Raw genomic sequence first — 19,379 nt, 5'->3', positions numbered from 1 at the left:
AAACGACAGGTCGTGGTTTCCCTTTTAGAAAGTCCTGTCTCGAAGGATTATCGTTCTGTGGATTTAGACATGCTGATAAGCCCTAGCGCTGTGGAAACATTGATCCTCTAGTCTAGATTACTCAGTTGCATTTAGATCATTCTAAGCACTGGCATATTAGTTTTTCCATTTGATAAGGTACTAATGGGATAGTAGTATGCCCTGTCCTTAAAAACCCTATTAAAGCTACAAGTCACGTCATGTTAGCTTGGGGGAGGGGGGATTGTTGTTTTTTTAAATGTACAGCTACATTGGTTCCAGAAAAGAAATGGGTTTAAAAAGTCCCTGAGGCTTCCAAGGTCTTAGAAAAGCAAAATAATGCAATACACATGCCTTTGTTCCTTATCTGTAGTGTCAAGGGGAAGTTACAGACAATTCTCTCTCTTCTCACATGTGTTTTTCACTGTGGAGTACAACAAAGACGACAGTTCTAACAGTGTTTATTTATTTTTCTGATACATTTGAACGATGTAGAAGATTGCCATGATGGCGCTCAAAAAGCCTGGGAGGTTACTGTATCTGGGCTGCTTATACATTAATCCGGGCACTCTGCTTCTCAGAGTGTTCCTTCATGTGAATCTGTTTGTTGTTTCGTTTTTTCCTTTTAAAAATACAGTATATTTAAAGGTAGAGTGAGAAAGGGGTGTTGCTGTCAGGAGAAGCACTTCTAACAAAAACAAGAAATTCTTTTACCAGGAGACACTGTTCTCAGGCCACACAAGTCCCAAGTATGGAACGTTCTCTGGGGCCTGATCCTTCTCTGCTTTACATCTTGTGCTGTCACTTTCACCAGTGCAAAGTGGATGTAGAATTCTGTCATTCTGATCTGGTTATGTTTTATACCTGCTTTGCACTGGTGTTAAATGACTATAGAGAGCTCAAAGCAGAAGAGAGTCAGGTCCTTAATCTTTAAAGGGTCATTGTCAATTTGAAATACCAAAATTTTCAGCTGGAAATGTGTGTGTTATGGTTACAAATTACACCTAAGATCACTAGAACTGAAAGAAGTGAATGAAATACATTTTCCTCTCTTTTTTTCCAGTTTACTTTATGTGCTTGACAGCACTCCATATATATAGTCCACTTTCACTTTCCTGTCAGTTAATTAGCTTCTCCCTTGCTGAAACCATCTTTGTAAATATCAACAGGAAAGTTTAAAAACCCTTGTAATATTGTTTTACATCAGAGTGGAATTACAACAGTGTTAGGAAGATATAACAGAATGAAGAATCTGGCCGATTCTTTAAAAATTTCTTTCTGAAACTGGATTTTATTAAAATGTTTCACTTTCAAAAAGTTTTTCTCTGTAAAGTGATTTTTAAATAGCACCATAAGGTTCTATAATTGCTGTATCTCACTGATTATAGTTCATACCTGTTCACATTACAAGTAAAACTGTATTTTCTAACCTCCAATCCTGGTAATTCCCCCAGAATCTGTAAATCAAACATAGTTCTTAAGTCCTACACACTCACCAGTAATAAAAGTCCTGCGATTATTTTATGGCATGGTATACAAATCAGAATTAGTCCAGTTCATTCTCCCAAGCTGGGTTGGCTCTGCAAGGCTAAAAGGAGTAAAAAAATGCTGTTGTAAAATATTACTTTGTCCATGAAGCCAGCAAATATGACTCAGAAAACACATGCACATAGCAGATCTGAAGAATAAGGGCTTGTCTACACTTGAAAGTTATTTTAGGTAGGGTGTGAATAGCAATTCTGGTTGATTTCTCCATGTAGACAAGCCCTGAGAAGGTACCGTTTATATGTAGTCACTTTTCTAACCATCCCCACAATTTAAAATGAGTTGACAGAGACCTAAAAGGAGAGAGAGAACAGCAGATGCTGTATCTGCAGAGGAAACTTGAAATGAGATCCATGCCTCTCTTCTTTAACAGAAACGTTTTTCTAGCCTCAACTTCATGACCCAACAATTCTTATGTCAAGGAATTAAAGTAAGAAATCATCAAGCAATTGGGTCTAAAATAAGTGAGGTCCATTATAGTGGGGTACCATTGAGAAGTATGCAGAGATACATCCTCATTGGAGGGACTCAACCAAATGTCCAGGCTCTGTTTCAGCAGTTGTTTGGTCAGAATTTACAGCCAGTTAAGTGCATATTCTTCAGCTTGCACCCTACAGGCATGTGGATCTGAGAAGTCATTCGCTGCGGAAGTAGTTTGAGTGAGACTGATAGCCTAGATCTTCCTTGTAAGGCAGCACATAAGATGGGTGATGCTGAATGACGCCAACCCCAAGGAAGACCCCGGGATTTAAAAAAAAATGGGATTCGTCGAATACTAACTTTTTTTTTTTGTTCTTGTTCCCAGGAGTGGCCACACGCTGCTTGCCTTCTGGTTTTCTCGTCAGGACGGGAAGCTAAACCGACAACAGACTATTGAGCTGGGACATCACATTCTCAAAGCACACATTTTTAAGGTAACAAGAATTCAAGGAAAGGCTCACACCATCCTCTTCCCTGACACACACAGTCTGTCAATACCCACTATCAGAGAGACACGGTGGGTGAGGTGGTATCTTTTATTGGCCCAACGTCTGTTGGTGAGAGAGACAAGCTTTCCTGGGACCAACACGGCTACAACCACGCTGCAGTACCCGCTATATAAGGTCTGTTCTTGTTGCAGTGTGGCTGTAAGAAGTGTTATTGCTTCAGGCTTCCAAAACACATGAAGAAAGTTAGCTTTTGAGCACTGGTGAGGACATGAGGAATTCTAAAGGGCCAGAAAGTTGGGAAAATCTGCCTTGATTCTAAGGGGGCAGGGGAATTAAAATTAAAACTACCGCACACTGAACAGCAGATTAAAATGCTCCTTGCCGAGTACTTCTGCACCCGACTTACAAATAAATGGCATTACAATTTTGACTGGCCTTAACATTTTGCCAGAGACAAAGGTTGGAATTCTGTTCACAGTATGCGATGCCTTCCTTGTTACCCAGGTTTTCATTTTGTGCCCCCACAGCTCTTCTGAAACTTTCTTAATGTTAAAAATGACAGAACCATAAGTGGAGAGGGCACTAGACAGGGTGTCAAGAGACCTAGATTTTATTCCTGCCTCTGCCACTACCCTTGGTCAAATTTCTTCTGTCTGATTCAGTCTCCTTGTGTGTAATATGAGGATGAGTTCCCTCCTTTGTAAAATGTTTTGTTCTTAATCTGTACATCTCAATGTATGAGTCAAATATAGTATCGGGGTAGCCGTGTTAGTCTGTATCTACAAAAACAACAAGGAGTCTGGTGGCACCTTAAAGACTAACAGAGTCAAGTGTAGTTTGTTTATGATCTACCAGTGAGTGCATGTTTCTGCAGAGCTGAGCTTATTAAAAAATGTCTGGTTACTGCTCCTTAATGGTCCATTTTTACTCTCCAGACAAAGAGTGACCCAAGGGTCACTAGTTAAGATCAAGTTTGACCCACAACTGGAGTCATATCTTCAGGCCCAAAGAATGTTCACCAGTCAGCATAGGAATTGGTTAGGTAACTGCTATAGAGAGAATAAAGCATTTCTTAAATTAATGGGAGCTGTTGGTACTCAGCACTTCAGAAAATCAGGGCACTTATTCAGGGGCTTAAACTTCAGCACCCACTTTGCCAATATTTTTTAGAGCAACAGGAGAGTTTCGGTATCTCACCAGGCCTTATTAACATCCTGCTAGATCTCTTTATTTAATTGCAGCGGCTATATTAATGATCATGTGTAATGGCAGGTCTGCAGCGTTTCGGGAGATTATGGGTAAAGTGAGGAATCCCAATCAGCATATAATTTTCAGATTTTAACATACAAAAGTAGCTCCAGATTCAGCCCTGACATTAATGGGGTCAGTTCCTATTAACATCAGTGCCAACGCTGAATTTGGATCCTAGTCTTTATCATTTTACACTTTATAATGGAGAAAATGGCAGGATTTCAAAATCTAAATAAACCTCACGTTTCATTAAATGAATGAGTTGGCAATAGATTCCAACTTGAATTGAAAAATATTTACCATCCTGGAAAGTGTCTGTTAACATACGAAAGATGTCAGTGTAGCTTTCTGTTTCTAACTACTTGGCAAAATCCTGTGTGTATGATTTTAGTAAGAATAGTTTGCCTCGGTGACAGACAAGTGTAACATCAGGTTGTACAGAAGTCCTACAGAGTTTTGAAAGGGGTTTGGGTTAGATGGTTTTACATGGGAAAAGCACTGTAAAGATTAGCCTTTGGTGTTTCTTAAACAGATTTATTTTTATTCCTTTATTTACAGTAGTTGTTTGTTTAAGAGGATCTGCTTGTATTTTGTACCAAATTGAACCATAGCTGTTTCTTGGAAGAGACACTTTCAAACTGGAACATTTCAAGGAGAAATATAAGTATCTTGTGTCCGTATTCCCATTCCTGTTATTGCAGATACTTTCTGTTTATGAGGAAGTGATTTCTCCTTCACGGCATCTCATTCTGCCTGGTCGTCTAGTAAAATCAGTGTCTTGTAGCTGTGATGTGAGCCTTCTGCCAAGTGAGATGCATGTCAGATCATAAAGTCAGCTTAAATTTTTTCTGCGGTATTGTGTTGGAAGAGCAGCCTTATCTAAACACAAAGGTCCTGATTCTAAATGTACACTGGTTTACACCAGCATAACCCCATTGGAGTTACCTTTTACACTGCTGTGAAAGGAGAATCAGAAGCTAAACCATGGGCGGCGGGTGAAGCTTCCTGCCCCGCCTCTTCCAGTTGAAGCCCGGCCTCTTCTGGTCGAGTCCACACCCCCGCTCGCTTCTCTCAGCCTCTCCCATGGCCCCAGCCAGGACGGGGTGGGGGGCTGAGAGCTCGGCCCGACCACGGCAGGACTCTTGACCCTTGCCAGAGCTCTGAGCGCAGAGCCCATCCCCTGTTCCACCCCTGGCCGTGCTCATGGCCCCACCCCTTCCCCCATGGCCCCTCCCACATTCTGCCCCTTCCCCATAGCTCTGCCCCCACTCTGTCTCTTCCCCCGAGGTCCCGTCCCCTGCTCACGCCGTTCTCTTCCTTTCCCGCTGTGGCCCTGAGACCAGAAAAGCAGCCCTGGGGACATGGCTGGGAGAGGTTTTTCCAGGGGCCCCAAATTGGCCAGGGCCCCATGGGCTCTTGTGGTAATCTGCCACTGCCCCCTCTTCCCCCCTCCAACTCTTCCCCCCTCCCCCCGGTGGCATGAGGTTTGGGGAGACTTAGCCTCCATTACGCGCCACCCATGTACAAAACATTTGGTAAGACTAGGTGGAATTGTGGGATATACACAGATGATATTTTGGCTAATAAAATAAAATTTTAAAACTGGGTTTGTCCTAATACTAATTCCTGTCAGATCCCAAAAGGATCATATCATTCGAGTCTCTGTTCAGGACAGACCCAGGTCTGGAATTTCAATGTGTGATAAATCAGTGATATGCAAAATCACTGAATAACAATCACAAAGAGGTGTTTTGACAGATCTGCGTAGGGAAACTTGCACACTGCCTGTTTGCACTATGGCTCAAGCAAGTGCCTTTTAGCCCCCTCACTTTTATAAGCATATATAAATATCCTCATGTCATTTTTTAAAAAATAACAAAGTATAAATGTCTTCGGTAACTGATTTAAAAGATTAAGAAGGGATCTTAACAGATGGGAACCAGCTTGGAAACCATGCCATGCAATGAAAGGGCATCAAGAGAAACTTACAAAAATTACACCAGCAAATCTAAACTTCAAGGTAACATTGTTCTAAACATCAAGCAAAGAGAAGTCCTTCATTTCAGTCATAACTGTCCTGCCTAAAACGTTAGTGATCCAGAGATGAACTTCCCTTGTCCCTCGATTAAGAGACTGATTAAAATTACAGGCAATGAAAAGAGGCTAATGGAATGAAAAGTTGTCTAATATTCCTTGAAACAGTATTGCAAAAGATCATTAAATTGAATTTAGCTGGCAAATTGTCTTAAAGCAGAGGCCCTTCACTACTGCATTTCAGTTCTAATCTTTTCATGGGTCACAAACAAAAATTAATTTGGTGCACATCTAGTCCCTGGCAGACATTTTTCTGCATCACAAAATCACCATACAATCTAGTATGATTCGGACAAAGGTTTTTAAATAGCCTGAGGATGTAAGAGGTTAGGACTGAGATGCTTTGATGAAGTACTGGGAGGATCCTGGACTGAAACAGGTAGGGTTATAGTAGGTGAGATCTCAGGTACATTGACAGAGCTGCTTTGGAAGGATTTAGAACTGAGATAGTGCAGGGGTCCCTGCACCAGAATTGTAGTTCATTGGCATTGGAAACCTGCACAAAGTCAGTCTTTACTAGTCTCCTGTTCCTGTGTATGAACATATTAATGAGATTAAACCCATTCCTCTTATTTCAGCAGTTTAATCTTGTATTAAAGTAGGATTCATTGTTGCTGACAGATACAGCCTGACTTTATAACTCAGGAAAAGAAAAGGGAAGAATCAGACACTAGCTATGAATTGAGGAGAAATAAAAATTGGTTTCTACAGCTGAACTCTTTTTGTATTGAATGTATTTATTTCATAGAAAACAAGTGCCCCCTTCTGTTGATCAGAGTGTCTTGCATACTCCAAGTATATTTGTTTCAGTACAGTTTGCTAACCACGTTTGCTACAGTATTTTATCTTCAGATGGCTATTTTGAAAGGTGCAGATATGCTTTCTCGTGTCATACCTGATAGAGATTATAGAAGCTTATTTGTTAATGTAATAATACACTAATCATGTTTAGTATTTCTTTTAAATTGCTGCTTCTAATTTGTCCAAATTTTACAGTGCTCACTTAAGTAACTGAAATAAATGTTGATATGTCATTGTTTTATAGTGTGTGATCTAAAAAGCAGGGACTAATAATTGCCAGAATTCCTGAGGTCTTTGATTCCTACCTCCAAATACGCACAAACTTTTCCTCTACAAGCATAGAGTCAAATAAAGTAAAAATCTTAAATGAATCAAACTGTATCATAGAATTTCTATGGATAGAAGTTTCATGCTTGAATAATAAGAGTATAGCAATAGGAATATACTACCGATCACCTGACCAGGATGGTGGTTGTGAACTGCTCAGGGAGATTAGAGAGGCTACAAAAACAGAAACCTCAATGATAATGGGGAATTTCAAATATCCCCATATTGACTTGTTACATATCACCTCCGCTTGTCCTGGAACCCACAAGGGGAGAGGCAAGTCTTGATTTAGTCCTAAGTGGAGTACAGCATCTGGTCCAGGAGGTGAATGTAACTGAACTGCTTGGTAATAGTGACAATAATGTAATTAAATTTAACATCCTTATGGGGGAAGAAGGACCAAAACAATCCAACGCAGTAGGATATAACTTCAAAAGGGGAACTACACAATAATGACGAAGCTAGTTAAATGGAAATTAGAAAGAACAGTCACAAGGGTGAAATGCCTCCAAACTGCATGGAGACTATTTAAAAATACATAATAGATGCTCAAATTAAATATAGTCCCCAAATTAAAAAAAACGGTAAGAGGGCCGAAAAAATCATGGAGCAGGTCCTCAAGGATTCTATTTTGAACCATTTGGAGGAGAGGAAGGTGATCAGTCAACATGGATTCACCAATGTTTGAGCTACCTGCTTTAACCTGATATCTGCTTCAACCTGATTGCTTTCTATGATGAGATAACTGGCTCTGTGGATATAAGGAAAGCGGTGGACGTGATATACCTCAGCAAAGCTTTTGATACAATCTCCCACAGTATTCTTGCCAGCAAGTTAAAGAAGTATGGATTGGATGAATGAACAATAATGTGGATAGAAAGCTGGCTAGATCCTCAGGCTCAACGGATACTGATCAACGGCTCGATGTCTAGTTGGCAGCCGGAATCAAGCGGAGTGCCCCAGAGGTCGGTCCTGGGGCCAGTTTTGTTCAACATCTTCATTAATGATCTGGATGATGGGATGGATTGCACCCGCAGCAAATTTGTGGATGACACTTAGCTGAGAGGAAAGGTAGATACGCTGAAGGGTAGGGATAGGGTCCAGAGGGACCTAGACAAATTGGAGGATTGGGCCAAAAGAAATCTGATGAGGTTCAACAGAGTCCTGCACTTAGGATGGAAGAGTCCCATGCACTGCTACAGGCTGGGGACCGACTGGCTAAGCGACACTTCTGCAGAAAAGGACCTGGGGATTACAGTTGAAGAGAAGCTGGATATGAGTCAAGTGTGTGCCCTTGTTGCCAAGAAGGCTAATGGTATATTGGTCTGCATTAATAGGAGCATTGCCAGCAGATTGAGGGAAGTGATTATTCCCCTCTATTCAGCACTGGTGAGGCCACAACTGGAGTATTGCATCCAGTTTTGGGCCCCCCACTAAAGAAGGGATGTGGACAAATTGGAGAGAGTCCAGTAGAAGGCAACAAAATTATTAGGGGACTGAGGCACATGACTTACGAGGAGAGGCTGAGGGAACTGGGCTTATTTAGTCTGCAGAAGAGAAGAGTGAGGGGGGATTTGATAGCAGCCTTCAACTACCTGAAGGCGGGTTCCAAAGAGGATGGAGCCACAATGTTCTCCATGGTGGCAGATGACAGAACAAGGAGCAATGGTCTCAAGTTGCAGTGGGGGAGGTCTAGGTTGGATATTAGGAAGGTGGTGAAGCACTGGAATGGGTTACCTCAGGAGGTGTTGGAATCTCCATCCTGAGAGGTTTCTAAGGCCCGGCTTGATAAAACCCTGTCTGGGATGATTTAGTTGGGGTTGGTCCTGCTTTGAGCAGGGGGTTGGACTAGATGACCTCCTGAGGTCTCTTCCAACCCTGATCTTCTATGATTCTATTAAATGCTATCATGGCTAAACAGCAGCGTAAACGAGACGGTTGGAAACAGAAAGGCATCCTTTAAAAATTGGAAGTCTGATCTTACTGATGGTGATAGAAAGGAGCATAAACTCTGGCAAGTCAACTGTAAAGCTATAATAAGTCAGGCCGAGTAAGAATTTGAAGAGCAGCTAGCCAAGAACGGAAAAACTAACAGAAAAAAATATGAAGAACATGAGAAAGCTGAAAGTCTGTCAAACAATTATAAGTGCCACTGCACGATCAAGATGCTAAAGGAGCACTCGAAGACAAGGCCGTTGCAGAGAAGCTACATTAATTCTTTGATTCAATCTTCACTGCAGAGGACATGGGGGAGATCCCCACACCCAAGCCATTCTTTTAGGTTAGAAGTCTGAGGAACTGTCCCAGATTGAGGTGTCAGTAAAGGAGGTTTGGAGAGAAACTGACCAGTTAAACAGTGATGAGTCACCAGGGCCAGATGGTATTCACTAAAGAGTTCTGAAGAAACTCAAATATGAAATGGACGAACTATTCACTGTGGTAGGTAACTTATCACTTAAATCAGCCTCTGTACCAGATGACTGGAGGGTAGTTAATGTAATACCTGTTTTTAAAAAAGGCTCCAAAAGTGATCCTGCCAATTACAGGCCGGTAAACCTAACTTCAGTATGAGGCAAATTAGTTGAAACTATAGTAAAGAACAAAATTATCAGACACATACATAAACATGATATTTTGAGAAAGAGTTAACATAGCTTTTGTAAATTACTAATCATTACTAAGCTATTAGAATTCTTTGAGGGAGTCAACAAGCATGTGGACAAGGGTGATCCAATGGATATAGTGAACTTGGACCTTCAGAAACCCTTTGGCAAGGTCCCTCACCAAAAGCTCTTAAGAAAAGTAAGCAGTCCTGGGATAGGAGGAAAGGTCATCTGTTAGGATAAGTCATGAGACGGAAAGGTCATGAGATGACCAGTAACCAGTTAAAAGACAGGAGACAGGGTAAGAATAAATGGTCGGTTTTCACAATGGAGAGAGGTAAATAGCAGGGTCCCCTAAGGATCTCTGCTGTGACCTATGCTGTTCAACATATTCATAAATAATCTGAAAAAGGGGATAAACACGCAGCAAAATTTGCAGATGATACAAAATTACTAAAATAGTTAAATACAAAACTGACTGAAGCGTTGCAAAGGGATCTCACAAAAGTGGGCAATAAGGCAACAAAATGGCATATGAAATTCACTCTTGATAAATGCAAAGGAACACACATTGGAAAAAATAATCCCAATTATACATGCAAAATGATAGGGCCAAAATTAGCAGTTACCACTCCAGAAAGAGATCGCGGAGTCATTGTGGATAGTTCTCTGAAAATATCTGCTCAATGTGCAGCAGCAGTCAAAAAAGCTAACAAAATGCTAGGAGCCATTTGGGAGAGGGATAGTTAATAAAACAGAAAATATCTTAATGCCCCTATAAAAATCCACGGTACGCCCACACCTTGAATACACACTTGAATACCATCTCAAGAAAGATATATTAGAATTGGAAAAGGTACAGAGAAGGGCAGTTAAAATGATTAGGGGTATGGAACAGCCTCCTTACAAGGGGAGAGTAAAAAGACTGGGACTGTTCATCTTGGAAAAGAGACAACTAAAGGGTGTATATGATAGAGGTCTATAAAATCATGAAGGGTGTGGAAAAAGTGAATAGGGAAGTATTTAGTTACCCCTTCACATAACACAAGAACTAGGGATCACCCAATGAGACTAAAAGATTTAAAACAAACATAAGGCAGTACTTCTTCACACAATGCACAGTCAGTCAACCTGTGGAGCTTGCTGCCATGGGATGTTGTGATGGCCAAATGTATCACTGGGTTCAAAAAAGAATTAGATAAGTTCATGGAAGATAGGTCCATCAATGACTATTAGCCAAGATAGTCAGGGATGCAGCCCCATGCTCCAGGTGTCCCTAAATCTCCAACTGCCAGAAGCATCTAGCACTGGCCATTGTTTGAAGACAGGATACTGGGCTAGATGAACCATTGGTCTGACCCAGTCTGGCTGTTCTTATGGTCTTTATTTGACAAATGTTTAGCTAAAAGCTGCAGGACTTGAAAATAATAAATTTAGAAAACTATTAATTCTTCATGAGGACGGCCATCTTCTATTGTTTTTCTAAAATAAACTGGATTTAAATGGCAAGTATATTTAACTGAAAAAAAGCTTTTAAATATTCACAGTAGTTACTTCTTGTTAACTAGTTAGTACAGTCCAGCCACTTGACTGACATGCGCTATAATTGTCTCTAGATAAAAAAATGTTCAAGTCTGTGGTATCATGATGTTAAGACAAAAGGCTACTAATGCAAGTGTATAGAGGAATATGTCAGATTACAATGGCAAAACAGTCATTGCTATTTAATACCAACAAATTATGATGGTCAAACAATGGCAGTAAAAATCTATAGAGACTTTATGCCTAATTTTTTCATTATCCTAGGCCTACTATGGTCGTTTACATTATTGCAAAGTCGGTGTAAAGCACTACCAACTTGAACTGGTAGCTGTTACACACACTTTGCACAAGAGTAAATGACCACACAAGGTTCAAGGCAGTGGGAAATCAGGCCTTACATGTCAAAATAGTAGCCGAAGACATCTGTACAATTCCATGGAGACTACAGTAGAAATAATGTTAAAGCACTATAGAAGTAAAGCTATCCTTTTAAAACCCGATCTAAAAATAGGCTCCCCTTTTCTTCCGCCTATCATCAGGCCACTGATTAACATCTGTTTGTTATGAAGAAATTATCATTCTTATAACAGGAAAGCAAGCTCACTTGACTATTACATGGCCTATAATGTAGTGCTGTTCAAAAAGACGTTAGTACTTGGTATCTAGTAAGCATAAAATAACTATGTTAACCAAATAAGAAGGTTGGAGATAATCTAACGTTAGATATGAAAATGTCTACTCTCTCCTTTGGTAAAACTTCCTTAATTTATCTTGCTATGATGGAGTATGTAGTACAAGTTGAGTTAGCTCTGTGAAGAATAAGAATATTTTGTGAATCAGTTTCTGCCACGATAGTAGGTACTTTATAAACAACAACAAAAGAATATGCCACATTACCCAGTGTAATGGGATTCTCTGAAAGAGAGCTCAGTGGGCCCATGTAACCTCAGAGTGACAGGGCTGGCTTAAGGATATCATGTCGGTACTAACTTGGGGGCTCTTTCTTGGGGCTACAAGTTTATTAGTTCACAGCAGGGATCTAATGTGATAAATGGCTTCTATGGCAACCTTAGTCTGTAGAGACTATTCTTAACTGGCAGGGAAGAGTACTTTGGTTAGCATTCTCATTCTCCATTAAAGAAAGATGCATTGGGAAGGGAATATGAGCCTTTAACAGTAAGCCCCAACTGCATGTTTCTGTGTCGTCAGCAGCTCATTACCGTGACATTTTACAGCAGCAGAGGATCTGCCCCAGCACGTCTAGGATTTTTTTAAAATAAGATTTGTGTATTGCCAGCACTTTGTTGATAAATGTTGAATTTGAAGTGAGTGTGGTTATGGTAAATGCTTAAAGTTGTTCTCAGCTAGCTGACTTTTTATTGCTAGCAGGAATCTAATTCTCCGGCCTGAGATCTGTAAAATTCTTTTGTTAATAATTTTTATTACATGTAGTAATTCCTTCTGCATAACATAACGCAAATATGTTGGGTACTAGAACTAACTGGATCGATCTCTCTCTTTAGGGGCTGAGTAAAAAAGTAGGGGTATCCTCGTCTATCCTGCAAGGGCTTTGGATCTCCTACAGCACAGAAGGTCTTTCAATGGCATTGGCATCTCTGCGAAACCTCTACACCCCTAACATAAAGGTACTGTACAGAACAGACCGTTGACGAGCTGGTTCAATGCTTTCAGCCTCCAGTGGTCCAAGTACAAAAGATTCTCCAAGGCTCCAGTTCAACAAGGTCCTTAGCACGTGTGTAATGTTAAGCATGTGAGTAATCTCATTGAAGTCCATGGGACTCCTCACAAACTTAGTTACACCGATATGTAAGCAACTTGCTGAACCGGGACTCGGTTTTTAAGTGTGCAGTTAAGGTTTGATACCAATGAGTAGTGACTCCCCAACTCGTCTATGTTCAGCAGGGGTTTTCTGTTAATTCCTATAAAAGAACAGTGTCATATCTGTTCCTACTGACCATCCTTCATTTGCACTGATTTCTCCCAAATATACAGAAAGCTCCCTTGGGTGTTGTAAACCTGACAGTGCCTTGGGGGTTTGTCTGCTCTAGAGTTCTTTTCATCTCAGGGCGTTTTTGCAGCTATGGAAAGCAGTATAATGTGCATAGCTTGTTCCTCCATTAAGCCCAGCCTGGTCATGTCCCTGCGTATGATGTCCCACCATCTAGTCGGTGGTTGGACTTACCTTGGTTGTATTTGCTGGGATAAAACAGTGTAGAGCTGCGTCCCCCCAGGTGGTGGGGGAGGTAGCCCATCTTGGGGAAACCCAAAAGGGTTGCACTTGCCGTGAACCAAGTATATTAGGTGAAGGAAAACTCTTGATTTAAGACCTGGGCAGACAGAGCTCACTTAGCCTCTTCAGGCAAGTCTGTCTATTTAGAAGGAAAACTCTGATTATAAATCTGAGCAGGCCAAGCTAGCGTGGAACCGCTGGTACCTATAGCTAGCAGGCTTTGAGACATGGCATTCCTATGAGCTGGATAGGGTGGATTAGCCTAAGAAGCTATAGCATCCTAAATTCACTTGTAGAAACAGAGTTCTTTAACTTGAGTTAATTGCCAATTAAGTTGAGTTAGCTGACACATTTGTACATGCTAGTGTAGACATTCTGCAAACATTTGTGGAGTGTCCAGCTTAGCATGTACAAATATGTTAGCTAGAATGAAAAAAAAAATCTAGTGCAGAGAACCTTCTGGGCTTGCATACCTCTCCCCACATGAGGGTGGGGCCAGCCTGAGAGATCCTCCTCATATGGAGAGGGGGCCCATCGTCGTCCTCTCTATCCCTTCCCTATCAGGAGGCCTCTCTCTCATCTCAGCTTCACGAGCTGTCTCTTTCGCTCTGCAGCCCAGCGCAAAGAGAGCAGAGCCAGGAAGGCAGCAGGAGGGGAAGCAGCAATTGGGTGACCAGTAAGCATCACAAGGCCCCTCTTGGATGGATGATCAAGCAGTTACAAAACCATCCACCATCTTTCCCCATGTGAGGCTCCCTGTGGCCCTATGTCTGGCAGTATGGCTAAGGCCAGCCTGCTCCAACACCACACAAATTACAGAACAAAGTCCATTCTGAAAGTGCTAGAGATTAGACAGCACTCCCTCTACCTAAAATAAAGCTGTGTTTTGGGCTTGTCTTTTTGTTGCACATTGTGGTGATATGTTTCTCTTCTGCCCTTCAGGTCAGTCGGTTGCTAATTTTGGGAGGTGCAAATGTTAACTACCGGACCGAAGTTCTGAACAATGCCCCAATTTTATGTGTCCAGTCTCACCTTGGTTACACAGAGATGGTGGCTTTGTTGTTGGAGTTTGGGGCCAACGTAGATGCCTCTTCTGAAAGTGGCCTGACTCCTCTTGGATATGCTGCTGCGGCTGGATATCTGAGCATTGTTATGCTACTGTGCAAGAAACGGGCCCAGGTAATGAGACTGTATTTATCTGATGACACTCTGACTTCCCAGGAATTCCACATTGACATGGAGGAGAAAGCAGGTAGTATGTGGAGTATCAGACCTCAGAAAAGAAATTGAGCCACTGTTCGCTTTTTCCTTTGCCATGTAACATTTCTTAACAATACTCTTTCCTCTGGTTTTTGCACCTGAAGATAGGCTAAATGATTTAAACAGACTGTCTGCGCAGTTGGAACATTTTCTATACAGTCTAAATCAAACCCCTACAGTTTCCACATGCTGTCATCTTCAGAAGTCTCAGCATCCTACCCTCTTGCTTACAAAGCAATAGTTACCCTTCATTATTAAATGGTCAATCCTGCAAGGGGCTGGACATCTCGTGTGAGTTTGCTGGACCTCACATAGTCCTGGGCATTAGTTGTGTCATGGTGAGGATTCTCCTCCTTCAGGAGGGACTGGTTATTGCCTTAACGTGGGTAGCCCCAGTGATCTGATCTGGTATGGCAAAGCTTATGTTCTTATAAGCCCCAAGTGCAGCATCAGCAATTAATAAATATCTGACGAGATCCCAACTCTGCCCTCTTGTGTTTCTGTCCAGAGGGAGCATTTCAAAGGTACAAGAAGGCAGTCAGGTTTTCAACTCCATTGGAAGTCAATGGGAGGAAGGCACCTAACTCCTATTTGCACCTATGAAGATTCCTCCCCTGCCAACACACACAGTTACTAGCTGTCTAACATCTATCTTACCTGTCTAGTTAGGCTGAGATTTTCAAGAGTGTAAGAGAGTTAGGTGCCCAGATTCCATTGAATTCAATGGCCTTTGGGGCCTTGCCTTAATCTCTGTCTAACCAGTCTCTTTTTATCTAAGGCACCTATTCCCATGGTATCCAAGCATTGTACTAAAAATAGCACTGTGTGTGCCCTAATTGGCAGGTCTCACATTTTCCATTGTCCCTGGTGTGCATGTGTGAGTGAGATTTTTTTTTATTATTACTGCAGTTTTTTGTTCTTGTGATAGAAAAGATTAGAATCCTGTTTGTAGTTGCTCACAGGTGAATCCACAATGCCGTCCAGGTTTGCTTTTCTATTAGAAAGTGCTGCTTTGAAACGTGTCATTGGCACAAAAGGCATAGCAGGTTTACAGGCTCTGTAATTGAGTGTTTGGGAATTCAGGCCTGATACTGGAATTGTGGAATCCTGCCTTGCTGATGGCTTGCTGAAGTCATTTCTCTACAAGTCCTTGACCCTCCACGGGGTTAAAAAGCAGCATTGTTTTGCAACACCCAATACACCAGGGGTTCTCAAACTGGGGGTCGTGACCCCTGAAGGGTATTATGTGAGGGTCGCGAGCCATCAGCCTCTACCCCCAAACCCCGCTTCTCCTCTAGCATTTATAATAGTGTTTAATATAAAAAATGTGTTGTTTAATTTATAAGGGGGGGGTCACACTCAGAGGCTTGCTGTGTGAAAGGGGTCACCAGTACAAAAGTTTGAGAACCATTGCAATACACCATTTGGAAATATTCTCTGAACACTTCTGTCAAACTTGTCCAGTAAGAATACTCTTTGCTTAGCTTTGTGGTGAGCATTTCAAGGGTTAATTGTGTGTAACGAGTCAAGTTTCAAACATTTTGTTGAACAGAAAAATGTTGCTGGGAACTGAAATGGCAGCCTCCTGGAAACAATTTGTGGTTTCTGTAAATGTTTTGCCTCCGTTCTGAAAGCAAACTAAAGGCTTGTGTGGTTTTAATAGGAATGTCAGGATGACTAAGGGACCCTTTTAGGTCTTGCTGAGTTGTCAGGACAATGTAAAGGAAAAAATAGACCTTAAAAAAAAGATAAGCTGGGTGACTCCCTAACACTGACTGATAAGAAGCGGTATTAATAAACGTCCAATGGAGTCCCATTATATCCTCTGTCAGGGGAAATGGGAGGGAAACCCAGAGCACGGAATGTGATTTAAAAACTCCCCATCCCAAAGGGAAAAAAAGAAGCTAGCTTTTGTGAGTATCCCCCTTCGGTACCAAAAGAATATACACAGTAGCAGCTATTTTTGGTTCAAAGATGTTGGGTTGTATGGTGAATAAATTAAACAACAGTGGTCACGCGCATTTCCTGAGCAAACTGATACGTTGTTCAGCAGTGAAGTGGTTAATGAGTAGAAAGAATCTAGTTGAAATGTTTTGCTGGGATACTAATATTATTTGTATTATGGTAGGACCTAGAAGCCAAAGGTAACATTGTGGACAAACACATAGAAAGCAGTCCTCAAGTTCCTAGTAGGAGATCAGATTATAATACCATCACCTGACATTTCTGTTTTAATTAATGTTTCTCTGCTGCCCCCTTCTAGTGAGGCTGAATAAAACAGGCTGACTAATCATTCTAACACTGGACTCATTATGAGGTATTTTTGCTCATTTTGAAGAATTGTGAAATGGTGGGTTTAGAAGATTCTCTTTCGACTCAGTGGCTCTTTGTATCCTGAGGCAGACAAAGTCAATGGGTAGAATTTCAGTGCAAAAGGAACTACAGTTGGCGTACTTGAGAACACAGCGGAAATGTGCTTTTGCGGGAATAAAGCCAGTATGCTTTTAGTGTGACGAAAACTGAAGCTGTAAAGTGGTGACCTACCCAAAGAAAGCAGCTGTGGCCAAGAGGATGTCTATCCTCAGGGCAGTGATTCTTTGGGAATGAACTTTGGCTGGTTGTGGATGGGATGGTTAACTAGAAGAATGCAGAGAATGTACATCCTGCACATGTGACATTATTACAAAACCAGGGCTGGAGACGCTGAGAAAGCCATGGCTTTTCAAACATGAGTTGGGTTTAATTTTATTTTGTCTTTCTGTTCCCCTGAAAGGTGGATCACTTGGACAAAAATGGTCAGTGTGCCCTGGTTCATGCAGCTCTCAGAGGTCACCTGGAGGTAGTGAAGTTCTTGATTCAATGTGACTGGACGATGGCTGGGCAACAGCAGGGGGTATTTAAGAAGAGCCATGCGATACAACAGGCACTGATTGCAGCAGCCAGCATGGGCTACACTGAGGTAAGACATAACTACACTGTTCTGGATCTCTGTGGGATACAGAAATAATAGGTTAGCTGTGTTCCCTGGTCACAAGGCTGAGCACAGAGGGTCTAGGAGGTGGAGTCAGTAACTTCCTCCCACCCCACAAGTCAGTGGGATCCACTGATTTCTTGGCAACCTTGGTGGCCTGGGCAAAATCTTTGCAGGCTTCCATCCAGAGGGAGAGTAAAAAGCCCCTAATGTATTTGAATATACCTTTAAGTAGGCAAAGGTAAAACCATGTACTGCTTACCCCACTTCCCCAGTGAGGGTAGGGATGATGATATGTAAAATACTGTTTATTTTCCTGTTGGGAAGTAATATTTGGCTGAAAAATTGTTTCTGTTTAAATAAAACCCCTCTCATTAATTTCATTAATCATGAAACTTCAATCCATGAAAACATAAGTAACGTGATCAGATCAGAGGAGTTAATCAAAGGGAGCTGGGTAAATCACACTATCCAAATGAACACAAGTTGAATTGCTTAGGAACAGATGTGCCTTTGAAGCAACAGAACTTCTCTGCAACCTGGTCACGTGATTCCTAACAGCACACAGTATTATTCTAAAGGGAAACGTCCCCAGCATTTTACTGATATATTTGTAATTTTTTTAAAAAGTGGTTTCAGAATTATTTACTGTGTGTGCAGCGCTATAAATGGACATGGCACTTTACAGACAAATAAAAAGGTGTAGTCCGTGCTCTGAAATGCTGACAGTCAAGGGGGGTGGAAAGCCAGGGGAAGTAGTGTTATTAATTAGTAATTATATAATATAATAATCATACCATAATTAAAATGTATATAATTTATCATTATAATAAAGTTAAGGTGGAATGTTACTTCCACTGATTAAGCAGTTTGCTGACATAGCAAGCATTACCATTTTTCTTCTAACGGTTAAGCACATATTAAAGCTGATTGAAAACTGGTTTAGTCTGTGACTTCTGGCTCCCCAGGGCCTGTGTCGTAGAAGCCGTTGCTTTTCAGTAATGGACAGCCCCAGCAGGCGGCTTAGAAATGGCAATTGTAACTGAAAACCTTTCTTTCCAAAGCCCCCTTGCAAGTTGTGTTCATGAGAGATGCTTCCTGCCCTTGTCTGCTGTCAGGTTGCTATGCTGAGTACAACAGGCACAGTTGCCCCACTCTTGCCTTTAGTGTTGCTCTTGGTAGGTGTGTCCCTTCTTGGAGGAGAAAAATGTATCTTTGTCGTTCAATAAACGCTGTTCTCTCCTTAATCTCTTGCTTTCTCATATCATCTTACCAAGCAATAAGGCGATTTTAGCCAATTTCAAAAATTTACACTCAGAGGAGATTAATTAAGTTCTTCGAAACCCAGTCTACACTGGCCAGGGAAACCATGTTGGTACCTTTCTAGCGATCTGCCTAAATGTCATTCATGCTAGGAAGGAGCTAATTGTTTCTAAAGACAGCCCAATCTAGTGGCTGAAGCTCAAGACAGTCAGGAGACTGGAGTTCTGGTCTACACTCAGTTGACTCACTTTTTAACCTTAGGAAATTCACATCACCTGTGTGTGCCTAAATTTCCGCATCAATAAAATGGGGATGTTAGTATTCACCCACCTTTTTAAAGCATCAAAGGGGTAGCGGTGTTAGTCTGAATCTGTAAAAAGCAACAGAGGGTCCTGTGGCACCTTTAAGACTAACAGAAGTATTGGGAGCATAAGCTTTCGTGGGTAAGAACCTCACTTCTTCAGATGCAAGACTTGTATCTGAAGAAGTGAGGTTCTTACCCACGAAAGCTTATGCTCCCAATA

General features: G+C 41.5%; 1 protein-coding gene across 1 annotated transcript in view; it reads left to right on the top strand.

Moving 5' to 3' along the window:
* TANC2 (tetratricopeptide repeat, ankyrin repeat and coiled-coil containing 2) overlaps nucleotides 1-19,379 on the top strand; it is a 585,366-nt gene that overhangs the window by 536,069 nt on the left and 29,918 nt on the right. The window contains exons 16-19 of the mRNA XM_024201203.2: nucleotides 2,369-2,477; nucleotides 12,634-12,756; nucleotides 14,304-14,540; nucleotides 17,395-17,580. Of these exons, the coding sequence (XP_024056971.2) occupies nucleotides 2,369-2,477; nucleotides 12,634-12,756; nucleotides 14,304-14,540; nucleotides 17,395-17,580 (655 nt within the window). The remainder of the gene's footprint in view (nucleotides 1-2,368; nucleotides 2,478-12,633; nucleotides 12,757-14,303; nucleotides 14,541-17,394; nucleotides 17,581-19,379) is intronic.

This window comes from Terrapene carolina, unplaced genomic scaffold (assembly GCF_002925995.2).
Source record: "Terrapene carolina triunguis isolate 2854851 unplaced genomic scaffold, T_m_triunguis-2.0 Scaffold193, whole genome shotgun sequence".
NCBI classification, from domain to species: Eukaryota; Metazoa; Chordata; order Testudines; family Emydidae; genus Terrapene; species Terrapene triunguis.
This window is presented reverse-complemented; position numbering and strand designations above follow the sequence as displayed.